Source organism: Lipotes vexillifer, unplaced genomic scaffold (genome assembly GCF_000442215.2).
Source record: "Lipotes vexillifer unplaced genomic scaffold, Lipotes_vexillifer_v1.1 scaffold238, whole genome shotgun sequence".
Classification (NCBI taxonomy): Eukaryota; Metazoa; Chordata; class Mammalia; order Artiodactyla; family Lipotidae; genus Lipotes; species Lipotes vexillifer.
In genome coordinates this window covers 2,966,704-2,990,462 of record NW_006785665.1, presented here as the reverse complement: position 1 = coordinate 2,990,462, position 23,759 = coordinate 2,966,704, and the positions used below count along the sequence as shown (strand labels likewise).

General features: G+C 47.9%; 1 protein-coding gene across 2 annotated transcripts in view; it reads right to left on the bottom strand.

Moving 5' to 3' along the window:
* The window catches only part of KCNN3 (potassium calcium-activated channel subfamily N member 3), a 174,535-nt gene that overhangs the window by 5,979 nt on the left and 144,797 nt on the right, over positions 1 to 23,759 (bottom strand). Inside the window, exons 5-8 of one of the 2 annotated variants that reach the window (XM_007457987.1) lie at positions 21,742 to 21,786; positions 17,521 to 17,662; positions 10,415 to 10,525; positions 746 to 873 (exon numbers count right to left, since the gene is read on the bottom strand). In XM_007457987.1, coding sequence (XP_007458049.1) covers positions 746 to 873; positions 10,415 to 10,525; positions 17,521 to 17,662; positions 21,742 to 21,786 — 426 coding nt within the window. The remainder of the gene's footprint in view (positions 1 to 745; positions 874 to 10,414; positions 10,526 to 17,520; positions 17,663 to 21,741; positions 21,787 to 23,759) is intronic. The other variant, XM_007457988.1, reaches the window with a different exon arrangement.

The window sequence follows — 23,759 nt, the reverse complement described above, 5'->3', positions numbered from 1 at the left end:
CTCAGTCTGCGGAATCGAGTCGTAACAGCCATGCTCTTCAAGCGCTGGGCTCAGCCCCACGGGCAGATTCCACACCCACATCAATTCATCTGGTTTTGGAACCCAGCCCAGGACCTCGAACGTGGGTGACAACTGACCAGAATCAAGGGCTTGGCAGGTCCCCAAGAAAGCAAACTCTTGCCTCCACGTGTGCCTACCTTCAGTCATTATAGTTTCCTCACCACTCTCAGATCATTTCCCGGCTTCTATTCCTTTATCTAGGCTGTGCCTTCCACCTTAAGTGCCCTATTCTCAGCCTTTCAGGGTTTCCCCAAGCCTCCAGGTCAGAATAAATGTTTTCATCCTCTACTTTTAAAAATCACTATACTTTTTAAATACTTAGCTTATAGCAAGCACTGACCACAATTTGTTCTGCTTCCAGTTGTAATGTGGGTGTGTGTGTGTGCGCGCGTGCGTGCGTGCGTGTGTGTGTGTGTGTGTGTGTGTGTGTGTGTAGACTATGAGAGCCCCCTGAGGCTCCTACCTAATTTTTACCTTCCATAGCAGTCTGTCCAATGTCTGGCAGTGGCAGGTGCAATAAGTGAATAAACAGACTGATCTGCGTCCCGCCCCCACTGGTTGTTGAGTGGGAAAGGATGGATTTCTCCTGCTCCTCTAAGTATACAAGAAGATACTGATGGAGCTCTGGGGAACCCACCACTGCTAATTTCGTCCTCTGGTGGCTGAGCTGCCCCGGCCTACTCACTGGTGGATTGCTTGGAGGAACTTCCTCTGGTGTTTCCTGACTTTGGCGTGGTCAATCTTCTTTAGCAGCTTTGTGTGTTTATAGATTAGCCACGTTTCCCGAAGGACATTGGCTGCAGCATTCTTGATCTAGAGAAAAGTAAATAAAACAGACTGCTATCAGGTAAATTTCCCTAGGTTCACATAACATGTTTTTTTACGTCTGTCGATATAGTCTACCTTATAAGGAAATGATTCTGCAACGATCTTTTTCCTTAATGAAATCATGAACTCTTAGAAAGGATTATTAAAATTCATCTCTTATTAATCCTGTATTGGACACAGTAGACTGGAGCCCGAAGTTGAGGGGTGGTTCCTGTCTCTTTCTTAATTATTTCAGGACTGCCTATACACTGTTGTTACTGATGCTATATTTAGATAGGCTACATTACCAAGACCTGGAGGCCTGGGGCACACTTTGAATAGATAAATATGTACCATTGCTGCCCTTGGATGCAGAGTTCCATGCTCTATGTGGGATTTCGATTTTGGGTACATGGTACATTTCTTGGATTCACAGAGTAAACATTTCCTATCAGCTAGAGATTTTATTTATTTATTTAAAAATTATTTAAAATTTGTATACCATTTTTAAAGGTTACTTTCCATTTACAGTTATTACAAAATATTGGCTATATTCCCCGTGTTGTCCTATACATCCTTGAGCCTATCTTACACCCAGTGGTTTGTTTCTCCCACTCCCCAACCCCTATGTTGTCCCTCCCTGCTCCCCACTGGTAACCACTAGTTTGTTCTTTTTACCTGTGAGTCTACTTCTTTTTGGTTATATTCACTAGTTTGTTGTATTTTTTAGATTCCACACATAAGTATTTGTCTTTCTCTGTCTGACTTCTTTCACTTTAGCTGGAGATTTTACAAGGCCTCTTTGAGGAAATGTCTTTCCCACCGAATAGAACTCTAGGTATTAACAAGTCCATTGTTTCCTTTCCCAAATGGCAAAAAACATTTACACTGCAATTTTACATGTAAATGTAATTGGCATAAAACTGAAATCATTTCCAAGCAGTGTCTGAAAATCAGTGAAGATATTTTGGTGTGAAACCAGAGCTGCCTCTTTCCCAAGGCTGGCTCTTTCACTGCACTGCAATCACACATTTCAACATATGACGCTGTCATCTGTTGACATGGAAACCACTGATATCACCTGGCTCACGACAGAGCTGAGACATATCAATGGCATCCAGATGGCAGGGGACAAAGTTTTAATCCAAACACAGACATCTTCAGCAATTAGTAACAAGAGCAAGAGGAAACATTTCTTATTAAGCACAAGCTAAACAGATTTTTGATTAACTGTTCCCATTTCTGTCAGCCATGCAAACTGGCACAGGCCCACAGGCCCAGGGCCTGGAAGTAAGTAGGCCAGCCTAGTAGAAATCAGGTTACTAGCCAGAAAGGATTTTAATAAAATTGGAGAGTACAGGCCTGCTTCTTCAGACTGACATCAACAGATGGGACGTTGTTAAAATACTGAGACGTGTGGGAAGGCCTGGGAAACATTGTTTTGCAGGCTGATAACTTCTGTGTGTATGTTTTAAAAATTTATTACTAAGGCTGGATTATATTTTTCATTGGCGCTGAAGTGATATTCTAAAAGAACAGCTAGGTCTTCTCAGAAATGTCTAAATGACATAAATACTGCCTTTTTGTTCAGTAAAAATCTACCGTGAAGATGGTTTTAAATGACTTAATTGTCCACCTTTGGTACTTTCCTGCCTGAAAGGAAGCAGGTGGTGGTGAGAAGAAGCTGGAAATGGTAAGTGTCCAGGTGAGGAGGGGGGAGGTAGAGGAGGGTGTGGTCACCAGGGTCCTGTCCAGGGGCTGGAGTAGACATCAGCCTCCTGGCACAAGAGGCAGCACAGAAGGGAAGGCTTTCTCTCTGTGGAGTGCCTACTCCTGCTGCCCTTCTGTGGGGAGAGGGCAACTTGACAGGTGGTTTTTTCAGTTTCCCTAGGTGCTTAGCCTCCAAGGAAAGCCTCACAGAAGAACAGGAGGGAAAAACCTGCCCAGCATGTCTGATGATCGTCAGAGCCCCAGTTACACGGGTCTTGTCTCTGGAACACTGACAGAGCCATGGAGTGTCAGCGCTGATGAGCCTTTGACAACTGTCTCTGTGTTGGTGTGGAACAAACATTTGAAATTGGAGAGGCTGCAGGTGAATCCTTCCTCTGCCAGTTTAGGAGTAAGTGCTTAACTATCTATAAGAAGGGAAAAAGAAATCCTTACCTTAAGGGTTGTTATGAGGCCCAAATTAGGCAATAACCATGGTGCAGAGGCTAAGAGCAGACATCTACCAGGTGCCACTTTACATATGTGTAAACTCATTTAATCCTCACAACAACCCTCCCAGGAAGGTACTAATATTATCCCCATTTTACAGATGAAGAAACTGAGACAGAGACCAAGACCATAAAGTTATAAACGGCAAACTGAGTCAATGTGGATTTAAGTGTTATAGAAACTATAAAGTACCATAAAGATACTAGTCATCATCATCTGGCCCAACCCCCCCATTGAAAATATGAGGAAATGACAGCTTCAGAGACAGAATGTGAGGGCCAGAATCCCACAGCTAGCTAATGGCAAAGTCAAAACAAGAGCCAGGTCCAAAAAGAGCATAAGGTTTTCATGTGGTCTGAAGAAAGACCTGACTGACTAGATGTCATCTCTACACAAACAAAATTATTTCCTGTTTTCCAGGATCAAGGAACTGGAAAGGACATTAGATTTGTTTTTAATCATCATGGCCCTCACTTAGCAATATGACAGAACAGGGAGTCCAGGTCCTGCACTTAACTTTAGCCCGAATATAAGGTACTAAAATCACAGCACAGCCTGGGTAGCTGAGCAAAGCAGTCACAGCATCTTTATGGGTTTGAACGGGAGGCCCCTGCGTATTCAGGAAAGCGATGTTAAGTGCAAGCCTTGGTGCTGACTCTGAATTAACTGCCAGCAAACAACCTGGCACAAAGCTAAGCAGATCAATATATGCAAGAGAAAAAGAAATAGGCTTTTAACTGCATTGTGCTTTCCTACGTCGACAGTAACTGCTGTTGTGACCAGGTTCTCCCTCCAATTCACCTGGCTGATTGTCTTGAGCATCACAGGGCTGGGAGGCAGTTGAGGCTGTGTGCCCCTCCTGGGATTCACTGAGCTTCCATAGGGCTTCCAAGCACCACTCCCTGATGGGGACTTGGGTACCCACTGAACTCTCCTAGTGGGCGGGGCACCAGGGCCAAAAGATGCTCTTGAGGGTGAGGGTGGGAGTGGGTGGGTCAGGGAACTGGGAAGGACTGGGTAAGTTTGGCCATGATGCGACGGGCTCAGGGACGGTTAGAAGAGGGCCGTTTGTGCATGGAAGACTGGCTGTTTCGTCCCCCAAACCCATAAGCATACGAGCTAATTGTTTTCTTTGGGCCCATTCATTCTCTCCCAAGAATTGTATGCTTTCACTCTGATGGTGGCCAGAGAATTGGCTCAGTGACCTATGTCCTTCAGGGAGGGCTCTAAGATTCATGAGCCCAGGCAAGAAAGTCATCCAACTAAGATCTTGCATATAATACCGACAGCTAACATTCACAGAGTACTTACTATGTGCCAGGCTCTATGCTAAACACTTTCTGTTTACATTGTTCCACTAGCCCTCAGAAAAACCTCACAAGGGGATGAATGATCATCTCTACCTTGGACCGTTGCGGAACCTCTCTGAGACTCAATTTTCATATTCATTCCTTCCCAAAACATTTACTGAGCCCTTACAATGGGGCAGATACTCTTTAGGAAGTGGAAATACTGGGATGCACAAGTCAATAACATTTCTGCCCTCAAGGAGCTTCTAATCCTATGGGGACAGCATGCCCTGTGTAATATAGTGTCAGGGAATAAGTGCTTCAGAGAAAACACAGTAGGATCCCAATCTGTGAAATGGGATTGTGGTGTTGATTCAATGAAACACTTAGCACAGAGCCTGGCTGCACCGCGCCTCAGTACACAGTAGTTTTACTGATGTTCCTTCCCCCAACAAATGTCAGCTTCTTCCCCCACCTCCAGCGAAAGAAAACATAAAACAGGACACATAGGTCTGTTCCTTGAGCTCTTGGCCGTATTATCCATGTCAACGACATGCTCTGGCTGCCTCTCTGCCAGGGTAACCTGCCTCTCCAGACTTCGTGGAGGCTGGTGCAGGAGGAACATGTGGCAGACGAGGGGCACCTTTCTTCACCTCCCCCCATGCTTCCAACAGCCACAGGGAGCCCTGGGAGAGAAACTGCAGGAGCCCTACTGATGGGCCCCTGGGAAAGAAATAGCATGCCCTCCATGCTGCCAGGACTCCCTCCCAGGGAGAGGGAAGTTGGAGAGGAGGACAGATCAGGCCTGGCAAGTGGGTGTAACTTAGACAACTTCAAGAAGCTCCAGGGGTTGAATTTAGATGAATAAATCTAAAGGGATCATAAAGTCGCAATCTGAGAGCCCTCAGGTCAGGCCCGTCTTCGGACACCTGACTGAAGGTGTCCATTATAACTGGGGGGGTCCCCTCTTCTCCCTCCGCCAGCCCCTCACTTCCCTCACGCTCACCCACACACACTTCCTGCTGGCTTCCTGCCGCTGCCCTGTCTTTCATCTCCCCCCTCTTACCCTCTCTTCTTCCTCCCCCATCCTATTCCACACTCCCTTCTCAGGCTTCTCTGGCCGCCTTACCCAGAAGCCCTCACCAAACACTTAGAAACGGGGGCTCCACCCCTGTGGCTGGCAGGACACTGGGACAGGGAGCGCGGAGGGATGTACTTCTGTGGTTCAAAGTTGGAGTCTGTAGTCTTTCCCCATAGCAGCACAGTAATGAACCACGGCTAATTCCATAATGCTATTAATGTGATGCTCAGCTAGTTTGAAGGTAAACTGGCTTTTCTTTCCAGCAGACCTGGGACCCTAACCACCATTCTGAGTTCCAAGGAACTGGCTGTTCTGGGAAACCCATTGGTTATGGCTGGAGAGCTGCCTGCCAGCCTGAGAACAAATGGCAGCCCTGGCTGGGACCCAGCTCACTGCATATGGCTGGGGGCCCACACTTGCCCACTCTGGGCCTGAGAGGCTCATCCCTAAGAACCCTTCCAGCTCAAAAGCTCAATGTTCCTATGACTATTGTTAAAGAAAAACTGTACCCAGTCTGTCTGGGACAGAACTTTAGTGGGTGATATAATTTATAATCCCCTTCTGGGGAGAATTAGCATTCCTGATAACTGCTCAATTGATTATCTGATAAATTTTTAAAAGACTAAGACCTGTTCTCGGAATCCACTCATGGGCCCTACCAGCTGTCAGTCAGGAGTCTGTGTCCTTTAGCCAGGCTTTCTGTACCCTGTACAACAATGACTACCATTGTCTTTTCCTATAAAAGACCCCTACTATGAGTAAACCTTTGAATTAGCCTGCTGGAAAAAAAAATTTTTTTCCCCCAGCAGGATTGTGATAAAACGTTGATACATGCTCATAATTAAAGAAAAGTTTTCGGGACTTCCCTGGTGGTGCAATGGTTAAGAATCCGCCTGCCAATGCGGGGAACACAGGTTCGAGCCCTGGCCCGGGAAGATCCCACGTGCCGCAGAGCAACTAAGCCCGGGCGCCGCAACTACTGATCCTGCGTTCTAGAGCCTGCAAGCCACAACTACTGAGCCCATGTGCCACAACTACTGAAGCCCGGGCACCTGGAGCCCGTGCTCCGCTACAAGAGAAGCCACTGCAATGAGAAGCCTGCACACCACAACGAAGAGCAGTCCCCGCTCACCGCAACTAGAGAAAGCCTGTGCTCAGCAACAAAGACCCAATGCATTCAAAAAATAAATAAAAATTAAAAAAAATTAGCCCCTATTTAAAAAAATAAAGAAAAGTCTTTTTTATCAGTGGATCAGTAGGTTCTGGGGGGTTATTAAAGGTTTTGAGCAGGTTGGTGATATGTTCAGAGCTAAGTCTCAGAGTCTAAGGAGAGTCACAAGGAAGCAAAGTACAGGATGGCTTGGGTAAGGGAGGACCAGGTGAGATGAGAAGGTAGCAAGCAACTGAGATGGTACAAGACTGAGATGGTGGCCTTTGAGTATGGTGGGCAGAGGACCTGGAGAGGCTCGTGTTGGCCAGGTGGAATCAGACTCCAAAGCTGCTCGGACCCCTGTGGGGACCAGGGCAGAGAGGAGTCAGAGATGCTGCTAAGCTTTCAGGCCTGGAGACTGGAAGAACGATGATGTCATTAACAGGGAAGGCAGGAGAAGGCACTAGTGGAGGGAAGATATGGGTTTGGTTTTGGTCTTACTCATTGATTTCATGGGGAAATTGTACTTGGATGAAGTATTTGAGGCAGGAACCCATCGTGGCAAGGATAAGGAGACAAAATCCTCAGCCAGTGGCACACACCGCAGAGGTGTCTGCAGGTTTGATGTGGAGAGGAGGTGTCTAGTGTAGGGAAGATATGGGTTTGGTTTTGGTCTTACTCATTGATTTCATGGGGAAATTGTACTTGGATGAAGTATTTGAGGCAGGAACCCATCGTGGCAAGGATAAGGAGACAAAATCCTCAGCCAGTGGCACACACCGCAGAGGTGTCTGCAGGTTTGATGTGGAGAGGAGGTGTGGCAAACAGAACGTCTCCTGTCCGTGGTGCCTCTGAAGTCAAGTGTGTCCATGGGCAGCTACCTTGCTCTTTAGAAAGGGGAGGTGCTCTTTGAGGACAGGCAGTAAGTATGCGGGCAGGTACCATCTCTTACTCATCTTGGTGTCCCCAGAACACAGGGAGTGCCATCCAGCTGTGATGGATGTGTTTCGTTACCTAAAACAGCAACAGGGGGATGTGTAGCATCGAGTGGGAGAAAAGGTGGGGATCTAGTATCTTTTTTATAGTCTCTCTGTGTGTCATTTACATATATATTACCTAGTAGCCCAGAGGTTAACAGTAAATTATAATTCTAGATTAACAATGGCAGTAACACTGCAAAGTCAGTGTGGGAAGATCTGATTGCATTAAATACAGAAATGACGTTGCCACCAGGGTTGACAAGTCATACAGGTGAGAGAAGAAAAGCCATGGGAATCAGGAAAACCAGAAACTGAGTTCTGACCCTGTGCCATCAGACCACCGCCGCCCCTGCCCCCGCCTCCCTGGCAAATAAATGAATAAAAACAGTGTGACTCTAGTGGTAAAGTCTGGGCTGAAGCCTTTACAGCAAGACAGGTAGAGTAAATAAAGACTAGAACCATCTGAGTATTTTTATGATTAATAGGTTACAATTCCTCTTTTTTGTTTTTTTTTGCTTAGAGGTTTGAAGAATTAAGATTGCATGTATTGTAAGAGATGGCTTTTCTCTGTTAAATCTATTAATCGTCCTCTCTTGAGAGGTTTGCAATTATGTCCCAATCAGCTCCTCCAAAGATCAGGCCTTTCTCTGCGAATTCACTGAGAATTCACTGTGAATTTCGTTTGACCCATGAGCCACTCCTGCTGGACACAGTGGGCCGCTTGGAGAGGACAGAGGATGGATGAGGCATCACCAGGGGAAGAAAGGTGGGCTTCTCTGAGACCAGGTCAAGGGGAGCTGAAGCCAGAGCAGGCCAAGCTCACAGCCAGTTTCCTTTCAATCAAGGTTAGGTAAAAGAGTCTTGCCAGCTTTGAGAATGCTCTCTCTGTAAGAGCCACTCCTTTCGTGTTGTTTGTTTCTCTGGGAAAAGATATTAGATATTAAAGGGACATTTCAACAGATTTAAGTGTTCTCAGAAAAGTGAGATGTTATTCGATAAAAAGATGCCTTGTACTCATAGACGGGCAATAAATATTTGTTGATTTGATTTTCAGTCCCACTTTTCTAAAAGTAAGTGGACTTGAGGAAGATTTTAGAGAATTATTTTTGGAAGCTTGAAATTAGCAACCACAATTTCATCTCCTTGTACAATTATATTGCAGAAAAATTGTTTATTTTCCTGTCATGTGAGGGAGCTGGCTTTCCTCGGCTTTATTTTCCTCCAATGTCTGATTCACAGAGTGAAAAATGGAAAGGACAAAGGAATAACATGATATACAAAGTATATCCTTGGTTTCAAAAAGCAAATAGAATAAACAGAGAGGCTGTTAACGTCTCTGCTCTAAGAAACAGCTTCTGAGAAGGTTTTGGAGGCTAGACTCCCTTGCCCCTGACTCCTGCACCGAATTGTTCCAGGAGAATAGAGGCAACTTTGGTAATTTGCTCAATACTTAGCATACTTCTGTATGCTTACTAGGGGGTTGAAGGAAAGCAGCTAGGTTACAGGGCTCTGGGTGGAACTCGGCTGGCCTACCCACGGGTATGGCCCTCAATCCTGCCATCTTGATGATACAAATCATGTTTTTGCTTGTACCACGGACACCTCAGTGCCAGGATGTACCATATACAACCATCTGTATGGCAGCGACATTAGACTATTTGCCTGTACCCCTTCTTTTTAACATCTGTGGAGGCTCTTTAAAGAATCCAGTACACGTAATCAAAGACCAAACAATCAAACACCATAAATAATTCTGCTGAGAAACTGGAGGGGCCTTGGCAACTTCCCATTCCCCCACGCCTCCCTCTGAGTGAGCACGCTCACCCTTTGTCACTCTCCCTCTCTTTTTGTTCTCCCTTCCTGCCTTTGTCTCTATTTAGAACACATTTTTACTGTGCTGCAACATTCATCACTGAATATTTTCTCCAGCTTTCAAAAACCCCAATCAAAATCTCATTGCTCATGGGTCTCCTAACCCACTTTAATCCTAAATGAGAAACTTGTTAGAGAGGCCAAGACCCCAGCACAGGGTCTTGCTTCACTCTCATTTCGGAAAGAGGAAAGTTTTGCAGGAAATCATACTACTGACCTTCGTTCAGCCTGCAGCTCTGAAGAATTTTCCATAAAAGCTGTCATTAAATAAACAGCTTCTGCCGTGCTCATTTGGCCTGCTGTTATCCTGGAAGGCTCGTTTCTGTCTCTCCTAAATGGGCCTTTTCTTCTCTGACAATTCAGTGGGGTGTCAGACTAATTTAGCAGCTAAATGATCTCCCCATTCCCGCTTATATTCAGTTTTTCACCTTCCTTACCCACTTTCATGATGTTACAAGGGAGAAACATTATTTGGAAAACCCAAAAGGGGGAAAATTGGATGATGACATTTTGATGAACGTTATTTAGGAGTGATTGTCTGTAATGATTTTTTTTTAAAGGGTTGGATTTAGATACAGTCCCAATATCGTTTTTAAGACTTTCTACTGCCCTTCCTAATGAGAATCATGAAAATATTTAAGCATAAGCAAAAACACCCCATGCTGGGTGATTTACTCTGTACCATTAGGCAAGGGGGGAGGGTTACATCATTGTATGCTATAGATTTAATTATCAGGAAAATTATTTGGTTGCCTGAACCATGCACAGTGATTTAAGAGAAGACAGGAGCCTTCAGCGTTGGGACATTGTGCCCATTTTGCGCTGGCTGTTTGCATGTGTCTGGGGCTCCCTCAACCCTCCACTGAAAGGTGTGGCCCTAACCCACTGTGGCTACTTTCTGACTGGCTCCCATGTTGGTCTTAATTCCCCCGTTAAGACGTGGACAGTGGCGTTTTACCCGTTTGGTGAGCTGAGTGTCCATCATGAAGTTGTGAACGTGCTTCTCTGCTTTGGTGAGTTCCAGCTTTCGGGCCACCACGGCCACCACCAGGGCAGTACAGCCTGCACCCTGTGAGGGGACAGCAAAAGGACCAGAGGAGAGAGCACATCATTAAGAGGCAGGGCTCAGGCGGAAGACTCCACATGCCCCGGGCCCACAATGGGGTCTCCAGGAGTGGAGTGGGGACTTGAACTCTGGCTGGACAAGGCCAAGCCACAAAACCCATCAGGGCCCTGATTCCCGCACCCATGAAGGGGTCTGCAGTGCTCTTGGCTTAGCTGCAGAGCTGACCTCTGGGAGACTGAGCCTTCATAAAGCTGGCCAGTTCTTCATGGAGCAGGATACTGGATGGGGCTGAGGCTCGGGGGAATTTAAAACACCGAACAATCACTTGGTCACCTGCCAGGGTGTGCAGGGAAGACAGAAAATCCACATATGCTCCCCCTCCCTCGTGCATATCCCAGCCCCACTGCCAGCTCCAGACCAGGGGGCCAGGAGGAAAGAAAGCTGTGCAGTATGGATGGATCACCTGTTGGTGGTGGAGAGTTTTCCTGAAAATAATCTAACGAAGAAACAAAGCATCACCCCGCCAAGACTGGTTCCCAGGGCTACAGTGGTTGGCATGAGTCTGTGCACCCAGTGACTGAGCCTGCTCCCAGTTGGGTCTTTTCACTGGAGGTCTAGCCTATGACTCAGCACAAGAAATTCAGTTCCTTCTTGCTTTCACCAGGAGGCTCATGAATTCACCACCTTTCAGAGATTTAAAAGACGATAACAACACACCTGCCTCAAATCAGGGTTTTAAGGGAACCCGCAGAAGGCGCTCAGTATTCTCCAGAGCAGCATTCTTATTCTGCTCTGGAAGGTCCATTCCAGGGAAGCCCAGGGAGAGTGAGTAAAAGAGGTCGGTTCCTCAGGACTCCCTTTCTCTCTCCTAATCCTCTGGGCGCATGCTTGACTGTCTGAGAAATGAGCAGAAATGGGCTCATCCCAACATTCTTCCAAAGGACTTTGAAGTCCTCTTTGCTGTGCATCTTGACCTTGTGGGGGCGGGGATCGAGAGAGAACTGCCCCTGCCCTGCTTCTCCTGCAGGCAGCAGACGACACACCCGCCCTTGCCTGGTTCTTGGAAGAGAGCACACGCCCCTCGGTGACCATCACCCTCTTCCTGCACGTGGGGCCCTGCACCATCCTGACCTCCACTCATGGAAAGCGACAATAAGCTCAGAAAAGTCAGCAGTCTGATCCTCTAGATGCCAAACAGTAATTATAGTTGCCACAGAGCTCAGTTTAGCAATTGAGGTCCTAGGATTGAAGGAATCCATCAATAACATTTGGGGCTCATCCAGTTTAACGGAATGCATAGGAAACCTTAAAGACTGTTTTCAAAGGTACTATAATCAGTACCAGAGTTGGGCGGAATGCATATAGTAGATCAATCCCCTACTCTCTCCTTCATAATCTCTTTCCTTTGCCACAGGTTGGCAAAGGTTGGTCGGTGCAAGGTTTTGGCACGGGTGAAGTTGGCAACGCTTCCCCCTAGCTTTTTACAAGGGTTCCCATGAAAACAATCTCATGTTTCTAGGTACACTTGGTTAGCCACCCATTTCTAGCACAACAAACTGAAAAGAAAGGAGCCTGTGTGAACTTTCCTTTTCTGACCTCATTTTCCTTTCTTGTTCAGGGACGGCCCTGTTTTCTTGGCATCTGTGACTTGCAGGAGACTCTGTGCCCAGTTTTCAAAGGATATGTATGGGCAGCTGGACAGCCTGGTCTGCAGGTGTCATCAATTGAGCCAGGCCTCTAAAAGCAAAAAATAGCTTAAAAAGAAGCTGTTCTAGAGGGAAGATGTGTGCTCCATTTCCCCTCAAGCAGACCGAGTATATAATCCCTCTCTTTTGTATGGAGCTACAAAAGAACTTTGGGCTGAATGCCCAAAAAAGGGATATATCGCTGTGTTAAAAATGGAACATCAGATGGAGAGGGTTCTTCCCAGGCTCCAGGCTTCCTCATTTCCCTGGGTCCAGGGAAACTCTGCTTAAATCACTCCTGAAAGCTGGGGGCAGAATTAGCCTGAAGGAGTCTCCCTGCTCACCACGCCACTTTGGAGGTTTCATTAAAACAATCAACCATCCACAATCCCGAAGTTCCAGGGTCTAGATGGATTGCTCCATGGTTCTTGCTATGGCTCACAACCTAGGCTGCTGAATGCAGAAGGGGTCTAATGAGAAGCTAGAATGTTCTGACTAAGGAACCATCTATCTTATATGATTAAGATTCATTTCTGCATGGAGGCAGGAGGCTGGGCTAGATGACATTTCCCAGTGTCTTTCAACTTAAAGATGTCAAGGCTCTCCTATGGATATTTCTCTGAAGGATGCTTGGTTCTTAGCCCCTAATTCTAACTTGAATAGATAGCAGTGGATACTTTCAACTTTTCTTTTAGAAAATCCATCATCTGGCTGAATTAGGGAAGCAGCCAATAATGAAGCCTAATCTGGTCATTCCCATTAAGAGGCAACCTTGTAAAGATGGGCTCAGACGTCAGCAACCTTCAAAAAGTGGTGTTCAGGGTGCTGAAATACAAACTGATCCTCTCCAGTGTGTGTGTGTGTGTGTGTGTGTGTGTGTGTGAGAGAGAGAGAGAGAGAGAGAGAGAGAGAGAGAGAGAGAGAGAGAGAGAGGGAGGGAGAGAGAGAGAAGAGTGGGGGAGAGGAGGGAAGGGAAGGGAAGGGGAGAGGGAAGATGCAGAGAGATATAGAGCTGGGGCAGAGACTGAGACAGGGAACAAGTTGTGCTGCCTCCTCAACAGCATGGGACAGACAGGGGAAGTGGAAAGGAAGAAGCAGACGAATAGGAAAAAAGGATGGGTTGATGGGAATTGAGTGGAAGGCAGGAAGGACAAGGAGCCTAAGACTTGAGTCAGAAGTAATGGTCAACTTTGGCTCTTTAGAGGAAATAAAGGAAATACTACGGGATTCCCCCTCCCTCCTGCTGTATTCACCTTTCATGTGGTATAATGATCACCTGTGTTCCTTCTGGGCCTTTTTACGTAGATGAGTTTATCAGCCTGACAGGACCCTATTAGCAGTTTGGGAATGCTTATGTGATACAGCAGGGATGCGGGTTGGTTTTAAGAGACAAATTGCCAAGGGCTTGGCTGATCTGGGTGTGTGAGAGCTCCTGCTGTCCTAGCTGTCCTCGTGTGGAATCTCAAAAATGGTTGGTGGGCTGGGGGGCCATGTGAGGAGAGATCGGAGCGGGACAGAAGAGGGTAAGCAGCTGCTGGGATGACTTCCATGGGGTCAGACTGTGGAGCAGATCCATGACTCAGACTTTTGCCTTCAGAGGTGCCAAGTCCTGAATCCTTTTTGACACCAGCTGAATTCCCTGGGTCTTCTCTGTCCAACACTATTTCCATGGGAGGGCTGTGGGAGGGGAGAGGGTTCACCTCTAATGAGGTCGTACTTGCCAAGGTACGTGGTGAGCAGAGTACAGGAGTGAAAAGAGAGAGGAGCGGCTGGCCTGCGGTCAGCATGCCTAACTCATCCATAGATCTGGACCCAAATCAGAGACCCGGTCTCCTCCACTCTGGTCCTCCTACTCCTTGTTTCCAAGAAACATTTTCCAGCTGGAAAACCTTAGAGTCTCAAAAAACAAGTATCCCAAGGGGAAAAGTATGAGGTGTACTTAACTAAAGAAGCAAAAAATAAAATAAAATAAAACATAAATGAAAGTGACAAATGGAGGAGGGAAGCCTGGAGGATTTACAGTTGGATTCTGTTTCTGCAACAGATACCATGTAACAACTAAAATAACATCAATTGGTTTGAAACCAAGGTGTTTCAGGGAGAAGCTCATCCTCTAAAACTGACACTAAGCAGATGTCTTACTGAGCCCTCTTTTTCCCTCCTCCCCAAATAACTCAATTTGTGCTACCTTTTACTTCATCATCCCTTTCCTTTTGCAGTTCAAAGAAGCCTCTCTCATGAAGCCTCGGGGAAAAGCTCAGTGACCCCCACAGATATCCTGGAAGCTTTTGTCTATTTGTCCCTAACTCATGAAGGGTCCACAGAGTGAGTCCAGCTTTAGAAACTGGCTATATTGAAATGGGATTCCTACCAAGGAGTCTTGGGGGCCCCAAAAGTCTTCCAGATGCCTGCAGAACCAAAAAGCCTTCAAAGGCCCATTCTGGATACTAAATATTGCCAGCTTTCTCTCTACCTTGTAACTGTCATCATAAAATTCTTTATGGAAAGATGATGCACTTTGAGATACCTGTTTTTGTGGGTGAAATCTCTCAAACACACCAGGTCTGTGCCAACAACGTCAAGTTGTCCAGACAATTATATACCCTGCTTAATGGTTGATAATTACACCATTACTGGGATTGCCAAGAGAAAACAATGATTAAGACTATTTACAGCCCGCACACACAAATTCTTCCTTTCCCTTCCCTGAGCAGGCCTTGCCTTGGCCTGCATGGTGTCCATGGTAACCAAACAGGAAGCCCTACCTTTAGTAAAGGCACTTGCAATAATAATCAGGAGATGTACAAAGTGTAGGGAGGCTGGGAGAGGGGAGGAAGGGATTCTCAGCCATGCGAACGAAACCCTGGAAAGGAGTGACTCAGCTGGAAAAGTCACATTTGTTAGTAAAAATGCCACCAGGGTTCCTCACTGTCAGACCCCAGAGGGAGGCAGCTGATTTTAATTTGGGTAAACACACTGACAATGAGGGGAACTCCCTATCCCTGTTATAGATAGGTGTATATTTACGCAGCAGGGTTTGTGCAAAAGGAGAAGATAAAAGGCACGTGCTGCATTTTTAATATGGGGGGTGGGTATGGGTTCCTCCTCACTTGTTTGTTCTTTCCACTTTGATCACACCTCTCTCCACAAGAAACAAACACTCCTTTCCAAGGAGCTGCTACAGCCCCAGCGTGCTGAAGACCACACCCCAGGAGAAGGCAGGGAGGGGCCCAGGGGTCCTGCCCACCCACCCCCAAGCCGTGCCAGAGCAGAAGCCCGGAGATGCAGGAGTGAGGGAACCAGGGAAATGGTGGCTATGGGGCCGCTTCCTGGATGAGGCACAGCTCGGTGCTGAGAGGGCGAATGGCTGGTATTTAAAAATAACGGAGGCTCCAGGCAGGGCCATCCACCTATTGGCAGCCCGGCTCCATGCGGGCCTGGCTGAGAGCTGGTGCTGAGGCACAAAGCTTGCACCCCACGAGCGGCTCTGAGACAGGAAAGCTTTGGCCTTCGGGTGGCATTTCATTCCCTTCTGGAAGGAAGAATCATTCCTTGGTTTCCTGGTGACAGCTGGAACTGTGCCAGGTAGACTCCTACTAACCGATGGGAGGTATTTGTTCTGAGGCCTTACACTTACCCGTGATTTATCCCAACCCCGGCGCTAAGCCTTTTCTCATTAACTGCTGCCCAGGACCTGCTGATATGCACTGGTTCTGGATTTCAGTCGAAAGGGGAGAGGACGGTGTCCAGTTGTGACATGGCAGCGCTGGACCCCTCCTGCTCACCAGCCCCACGGCCCCAGGCCTCTGACCTATGGCCTCTGCTGCTTTGAGCTGCCTTGTCACCGAGATCAGTCCCAGGAGGCCACCAGGCTGGTGAGGGCTTAACCCCCTTCCCACTGCAGAAAGGAGTCACTTCCCTTTCAGAAGGAGGGTCTTTTGTGTCCTGCTTGAGAAGTGGGGGTGGTGACTGAAATCTGAGGGAGCCCTGGAAAGATTTTGATGATGGGGGTGCAGAGAGGGCTCCCTGGGGAGGGCTGCCGTAACCAGCCGCGGAGACCTAGGACCATGTGACAGGCCTCCTGTGCACCCTCACCCCCACGACACCCAGGCTTAGCTGCCCGCTCCTTCTCTGACCCTCGGCTTCCTCTTCTGAAAAGAGGACCCGGTGTGTCTATTCTGTACTCTGGGGTTCTGGGAAGGATGTCAAAGAGCAGGGCTGCCTGTCCTGGACAGAAAGCACAGCAAGGCGAGGAGCCCTCACCCCCCGCCAGTGAAGGAATAGTGGCGGCAGGGACGCCGAGGGCTCGCCAGCACTGAAGGCGGCGCAGCTCCTTGTTGCTGACGGAGTGCGTTAACATAAAGCATTGCAGTTTATCCCCATCACCAGCCAGGGAGGAGGGCAGAGCAGGCCTCCCATCCGCACTTTGTACTTGAGCATGCTGAGGTCCAGCAGGCTAAGTGCCTTGCCTGGAGTCCACAGTGAGGTCATGGGGTCAGAGGCCTGCAGCTGTGGGGCTGGTGAGCAGGAGGGGTCCAGCGCTGCAGTGAGTAACAGGGACTCAGACTCTGGTCCGACTCCCTACCCACATCTCTCCCAAACTCCGTACTGTGTGGCCATGTGATGGGCACGAGTGTGTGCAGGGGTGGGGGATGGCAGGGTGATGGGCGGGAGGAATATACACCTTGAAAGGAGGCAGCACAGCTGCTGGACACTTGGGGAGAGATGGGGATGCAGTCACAGGCTAGCCGGGTGCCAACACTGGGAGAGAACTGGCACTCGGAACCTGGGACCTCAACATTTGGATGCAGAGGCCAAGAGTTGGCCCAGGGCCATGTCATCAAACCAAGACTGAACCAGTGTCCAACCCAGTCTAGGACAGGGGTCTCTCATGGCCGGCTCAGTGAGTTCTAGCTATACTCTATCAGATGTGGTACCAAGGTCTGCGGGGCCCAGGCGACAGGAAAGAGGACAATGAACTGCAAGCCCTAATGCTCACCGGGGCTGGTGGATGGGAGCAGAGGGTAAGACCCACGGCCAGCTTCTCTCGGCCCATTTCTGGGGGGCTAGGAAGAGGCCATTAGCTGTCAGGAACCGGGACACAGTCCTATCTTAGACAAGGAAATGAAACAGTGAGAAGCCACGCAGATTTCACATCTGCCTTTCTACGCGCAGGGACACACACGCTGGCCTGTTAACTAGTAGCTGGCCCCATGCCTGGATGAGGAGGGCCCCCTGCACCCACCATAAAGGCGCTGCTCCTAGCAGCATTCGGTGGGTGGGGAAGGGTAACTGGCCGAGGCAGGTACTCACCATGATGCCCGTGAGAAGACAGACACCTTTCCCACAGTATGTGTGGGGCACCATATCCCCATAACCAATGGAAAGGAATGTGATAGAGATGAGCCACATGGCACCCAGAAAGTTACTAGTTACGTCCTGCTGGTCATGGTACCTGCCGGGGGGGAAGACAGGAGTTAGTTAGTGGAACTGCCATTCCCGGGAGTAAAGGCTCTGGGCAAACCTGGACAAAGGAGGAAATGTGACATTTTGCTGAGATGGAGACAGCAGCGATGGTGGCACACGGATTCCCTTCAGGAGACTGAAGCTGCCGCAACTCTGCCCACCCAGGTCCTGCCTACAGTTCTCCGTCCATCCCCCCAACCCCCCACCACGAGCTTGGTCCCAGCGGTAAAATGTTTCGTCATGATTTGCACCATATCATTGACGTCCTTTCAGTAAAATCCCTTTGGATGAAATCATGCAGTAATAAAATTTAGATTTTCCCTTCCAAGCTGACAGTCTAAATGTATGTGGATGTGATTAATCTGAAATCACAAGCTCCTGAACAAGGAAAATGTCAAAAAAAATCACCAAACGCATTTAGCAATTTCCCCTAAGAAGGCTGATGGAGCCCAAAGACTGGCACCTCCCAGGTGTCTGGAGGGAAGCTGCAGTAGCCGGGGCTCTCTTGGAGCTGTTTCCAGGGGAGGCTCTGGAGTCTCCACAGAGCCATGGCCTCCTCTTCTGAGCTGGATGGAGGCTCGTGGCTGTCCTGCCCTGGGAGTAACCAGCTGGAAATGTATCACCATCATTCCCTCTGCCGGATACCCATTCCACCCCATCCTTTTCCTCCCTCCCTTCATCCCCAAACACCAAGGCCCACTGTGGGCCAGGCTCTGTGCCAGGCACTGAGATAGAAAGATGAACAGGATACAGCCCCTGCCTTAGGGTTCTCAGCCCAGGGCAAGGGTCCATCAAGGATGCAGACATTTGTGAAAGCGTCAGTAAGTGAGTGGACGAGGCACCTGGAGGACAGGAGGGAAAGGGCAATGACCTCGACTCAAATGTAGGAGGATTAGTCAGAGGCTTGAGTTTTCCAGGCCGGCCGGCGGAAGGGAGTTCCAGGCAGAGGAAATGCTCTTATGAAAAGCCAGGGCCCAACCTGAGTGCAGCAGTTGGGCCTGGCTGCACCTGGGGTGGCAGGGCAGATGAAGGTGGGTCCTTTCTCAAAATGTTCTCTAACAGGATGAGCCTGAATGACAGGGACATCACTCCTTGATAAACTCTTCCCATCAGCCTCTTGGAGGCCACTGGATGAGAAAGGTGAGATGGGGCCAGGGAGACCAAACCATCCTGGTTGGATAGAGCAGAAAGCCATTTAGGAACCTTAATCCACAGAACTGAGTTACCAGCAAGGCTTACATGACGTGCTTGGGATGGGGTCTGGTACAAGGAGGCCCCCAGAAAGTATTAGCTGCTACCGTCAGTGCTCTCCCTGAGCCCCACACCCCCACCAACAGGGTCTGGCGCCCAGTGGGCAATTGACAAATGTTGCTTTTCTTACCCTTACCCCCCGCCCCAGGTCAGGTGTGCTGGCAAGGCTGCAGATACAGGTGCATCTGGAGATGAGTGTAAAAGGAGGCAGAAGTCTCCTAATCAGAAAGGAGATGGAGGGCACGTAAGTGGGGCACACCAAGGGCACTCTATGACGGATACCGTTTATTGACTCACACTGTATTAGCAGGAGCCACACGATGCAAACTACCCTGTGGCTAGCTAGCACTCTGTGTACAAACAGATTCTCACAACATCCTGTAAAGTGTTCTTACAGGTAAGCAACTGGAAGCACAGAGGCATTGAGTGACTTGCCTGAAAACACACAGGAAGTAACCAAAGCAAAGCCCATGCCCTTTTCGCTATTCCCTCAGCATCAGGGAGATGGAAGCAACTGCTGTGTGCCTTGGGGAATGATGAGGAAGTTTCAGCAACAGGAGGGCACCTGGGCTCCAGTAGCAAGTGATGAGGTAGCTATGGAGACCAAGGGTCTGATTTTGGAAGGCCTTGAATTCCAGGATAAGAGGTTTGGATCTGTTCTTAGAGGCCTTGGAAATGATTCTTGGTTCTTGAGCAGATGAATGACAAGATGACATGGCCCACTGGGAAGACTGGCCTGTAGGTGGTAAGTAGACTGATTAAAAAAGATGCAGCACAGGGGTGGGGTAGCCAGGTGGGAAGCAAATGTGCAAAGCCAGGAGGGAGGTGCAGGCAGCAACCTTCATGGCCCACCTGAGCCTGGCCTGAGCAGATCCCGGTAAGCACATCGCTGGTGGGCCGTCCAGCCCCAGCTTGAATCCTCTACCAGCAACTAGAGGAGGGTGGCTTTAGCCTTTCACAGCTGTCTGCACAAGGGCATGCATGCCCCGAACTCTAGGGGTGACATCTGAAAAGCAGACATCCCTCCCCAAAGCTCTGCTGGTTGTCTTACCTGCCCTCCCCTACCTGCTTTGCTTGCTCCCCAGCGATACTCTGTGGCTACCCAGATGGTACCCTGGCTGCCTGCTCCTTCCAGTTGGCCTCATGTCCCCAGGGCTGCACTGTGTCTGCTCATCTGGCCACGCTGGAGTAGCATAGGCTGTTGGTGCCCAGGTCTGATCCCCAAGAGGGAGTGTGCCCTGCCCTGCCCCGGGACACCAGCCCCATCCCAGGTCTGACATGGCCTTGGATGGGCAGCCACGCTCCCCATCCCATTCCCCACAGCCCTGGGTCTCTGCAAGACCCTTGGGCTGATGTGGTCCCCTCCACTCACAGCCTGCTGCTCTTTGGCCAGGAAGAATGGTGGTGACCCTGGCTCTAAGGGCCTGTGCTGAGGTTAGTGGTGGGGATTCCTTCCCTGGAGGGATGGACTTTGGAGTCTGTGAAGCAGCGAGACTCAGTGACAGGCTGAGTGTGGGGACACAGACGGGGCAAGACTTAGAGACGGCTCCATGCCACAAGCCAGCAACAAGCAAACACATGTGTAGAGTACAGCCGGGGTCGTCATCTCCTGGAAGGGGTCCTGGGTCAGGTCTGATGACAGTGAGGTTGAGGCAGTGGGTAGAGAGGAGGCGAGCCTGTGGTCTCGGGCTCAGTTTCCCTGGCTTCGAGCCCCAGGTCCACCTTAAGTAGCTCCACGGCTGTGGGCAAATGACTTAACCTCTCTGTGACCCAGTTTCTTTATCTGCTGATGGGAGGAGTAAGGAAAATAATTCACCAGCAATATTAGCACAGCGCTCGGCCCAGAGTAGTTGCACACTAAGTGTCAGCAATTACCATGATTGCTGAGATTGGTATGTGTTATCAGTCTGAGAAACAATCTGTGGAAAAATACAGTGGCAGGAATTTACAAGTGCAGTGGGTAGAGGGTCCCAGCAGGGAGGGAGGAAGATGGAGGGAGGGGTGAAGATGGAGGGAGGGATGATGATGGAGCGGGGAATGAAGATGAAGTCGGGGGATGAAGATAAAGGGGGATGAGGATAAAGATGTCTTGGCATTTAGGCTGGAAAACTATCTGATGAAGGGATGAAAGGAACCTACTGTAAGTTCTTGGACAAAGAAGGGACATGAGACACTTGGTATCTGAAAATGATTCTTCTAGCAGCTACATGTAAGACTGATTAAAGAAGACAGGTCCCAGACAGCGAGAACCTCTAGAAAGTTTGCAGGTACCCGAGGAGAAGCAATGGAGAGACTTGAATGCTGAACTACGGGGTTTGGACTTAATTTTCAGCCTATCTTCTGTGGACGTATTGGCTTTGCTGTGCACTTGGGTCTCTAAAGTCCTCCCTTCTTTGCTTAAACTAGAGTTCCTGAGCTGCTCGGCTGCCCTCAGGACCACGGCCCATCCTATTCATATGTGGGTGGATTCTGAGGTAAAGAGATCAGAACTCAAAGTGGAATTAAATAAAAGCAACCAGTAATGTGTCTCTCTTTTTAAAGTTGAGGTTTGATTTACTGTTTTATTTTTCTCTAAATTCTCTTTATGTTCTTGTGGGTTTCTTTTTCATTCACCATTTAAAATCCCTTGGTGCTAACTATGTGTGCTGAGGAGAGGAGAAGCAGATCTTGAGGATGTTATTCATTCATCGTTTGTCAGACTTTGATGATCTCCCCTCTGACAGGGGCTATTGAAGATCTGGAGGTGAGTCGGACATGCACCCTGCTCTCCCGTGGCTTGGAGCATCGTCATGGAGATAAGACACACATGCAACTCACCAAGCAGGAAGTGATAAGTGAGAGAGCAGGGCTGGTGATTCAGGACTGTGGGAGTGGAGAGAAGGGAAAAATTGCTTCCAAATCTATTCACAATTTTAGAGGGGTTTACACTTGTCACAAACTCACATATTAATCTCATGATATTTTTTGCAATAGAGAATTTTTTGGAGAAAAGTGTCCCATGTTTTTCCTTAAAGGCTAAGGAGGAAAAGGTTGTAGGTATTTTTTTAGGGTTATTAGAGTTATTAATTTATCATTAGCGTGTGTGGACTATGGTTTTTTCACTTTTTAATATTATGAAATAAATGATAGATATGGAAGATTGTACAATTGGATAAAGATGGTAGATGAAACACACATGTTACTTTTGCTCTCTCTTCACATCCCTCTACAACTAACAGTTTTAGTTTCCTGCTTTTAAAAATAAGCAGACAACCAGGAATCCCCAGACATCTGAGGAAAGTGTCAAACATTAAAGACACAGACCAAATCATTCAATTAAACAAACAAAGAAAAAAGACTCTGGGTCAAATACGGACCATTAACAGAGAAGAACTTTTGAAACAAATCCTGTAGTTAACATCTTAAGAGAGATAAAACAAGATATTGGACCCATGAGACAAGAATGGCATGCTATACCAAAAAAGTCCTCCCACAGGGCTGGAAAATAAATTGAGGAAGTTTCCCAAAAGACAGTGAAAGAGATGAAAATAGGAGAAAAATAGTGAATCAATCTACCAATTCAAATACCGAGAGTCTCAGAAAGAGAGAACTGGAAAAAAAGAAGGAGGAGGAGAAAAAAGGAAAAGAAGGAAAGAAGTAATCATTAAAGACATCATTAAAAAATTTCCCAGAGCGGAAGGACACACGTTTCTAGATTAAGGGCCCACTGTTCCCAGCACAGTGGATGGAAATAGACTCACAGCAAGGTACATTATTGTGAAATTTTAGAACACCAGGGGGAAAAGAGAAGATGCTATGGAGCTTCCAGGGAGACAGAGAGAGAGGTCAAACACAAGAATCAACAGTCAGAGTGACTCTGGACTTTTTCACAGCAGCACTGGAAGCTAGAAGGCCATGGAATAAAGGCTTCAAAATTCTGAAGGAAAATTGTCTCCAAACCAGAATCCCAAACTAGCCAAGGCTCTCAAAGATTTGCCTCCTTTGCACGCTTTCTCATGAAGCTACAGGACGGTGTGCGTCACCAGAACAAAGGAGTAAACCCAGAAGGAGGAAGCCCTGAGATGGAGGAAACTGGGGATCCACAGAGGAGAGAGGCCCAGGGTGATGGCACCAGGAGGTCCTTGGGTGACGGCCACGCACCAGGCGTGGAGGGCAACCCGTCCAGACTGGAGCAGGTTAGACAGCTCTGGAAGGTATTTCTCCAAGAAGATGAAATTGATAGAAAACCTGCAGTGCCTAAACATCCTGAGAAGAAATTGAGACAACTGTCAGAGTCTAGAATTGAGTTAGTGATAAATACACAGCAAACTAAGCAAATGAACAAACATGGTAATTAACCAGGAGAAACAAAAAGTTATGCAGGGAAGGAAAAGCTATCATCCTTTACTACAAGGCTCAGCTCTGAATAGAGTCAAATTAGTGTTGGCTGAGTAATGTAAACACTGATTACTGATCTAACTAAAAACGTTATATAATGATGAAAGGAGGATGGGGGGACAGGAAGAGTTGGAGGGGAGGAAAAGGAACTAAATCCTCATCTTCCGCTGTGGGAAGGGGATGGATGATGCCGAAACCAAAGCACCGAAAAGCAGCAATACAGTGTGTTATGAAGAGACATGGAGGAAAAGGTTAAAATTAATTAGCAAAAGAAGGTAAAAGCGCTACCCCTGGGGAGGCATAAATGGGAAAAACTGGTGGAGGACAGCAAATACCACAGAACAATTGACTCTAAATGTATGCAGGTATAACTTCCATAATATCAAACACAAAACTAAACCAAAGAGAAAAAGACCACAAATATATATAACATAAAATTAAGTTACAAAGCATAAAAG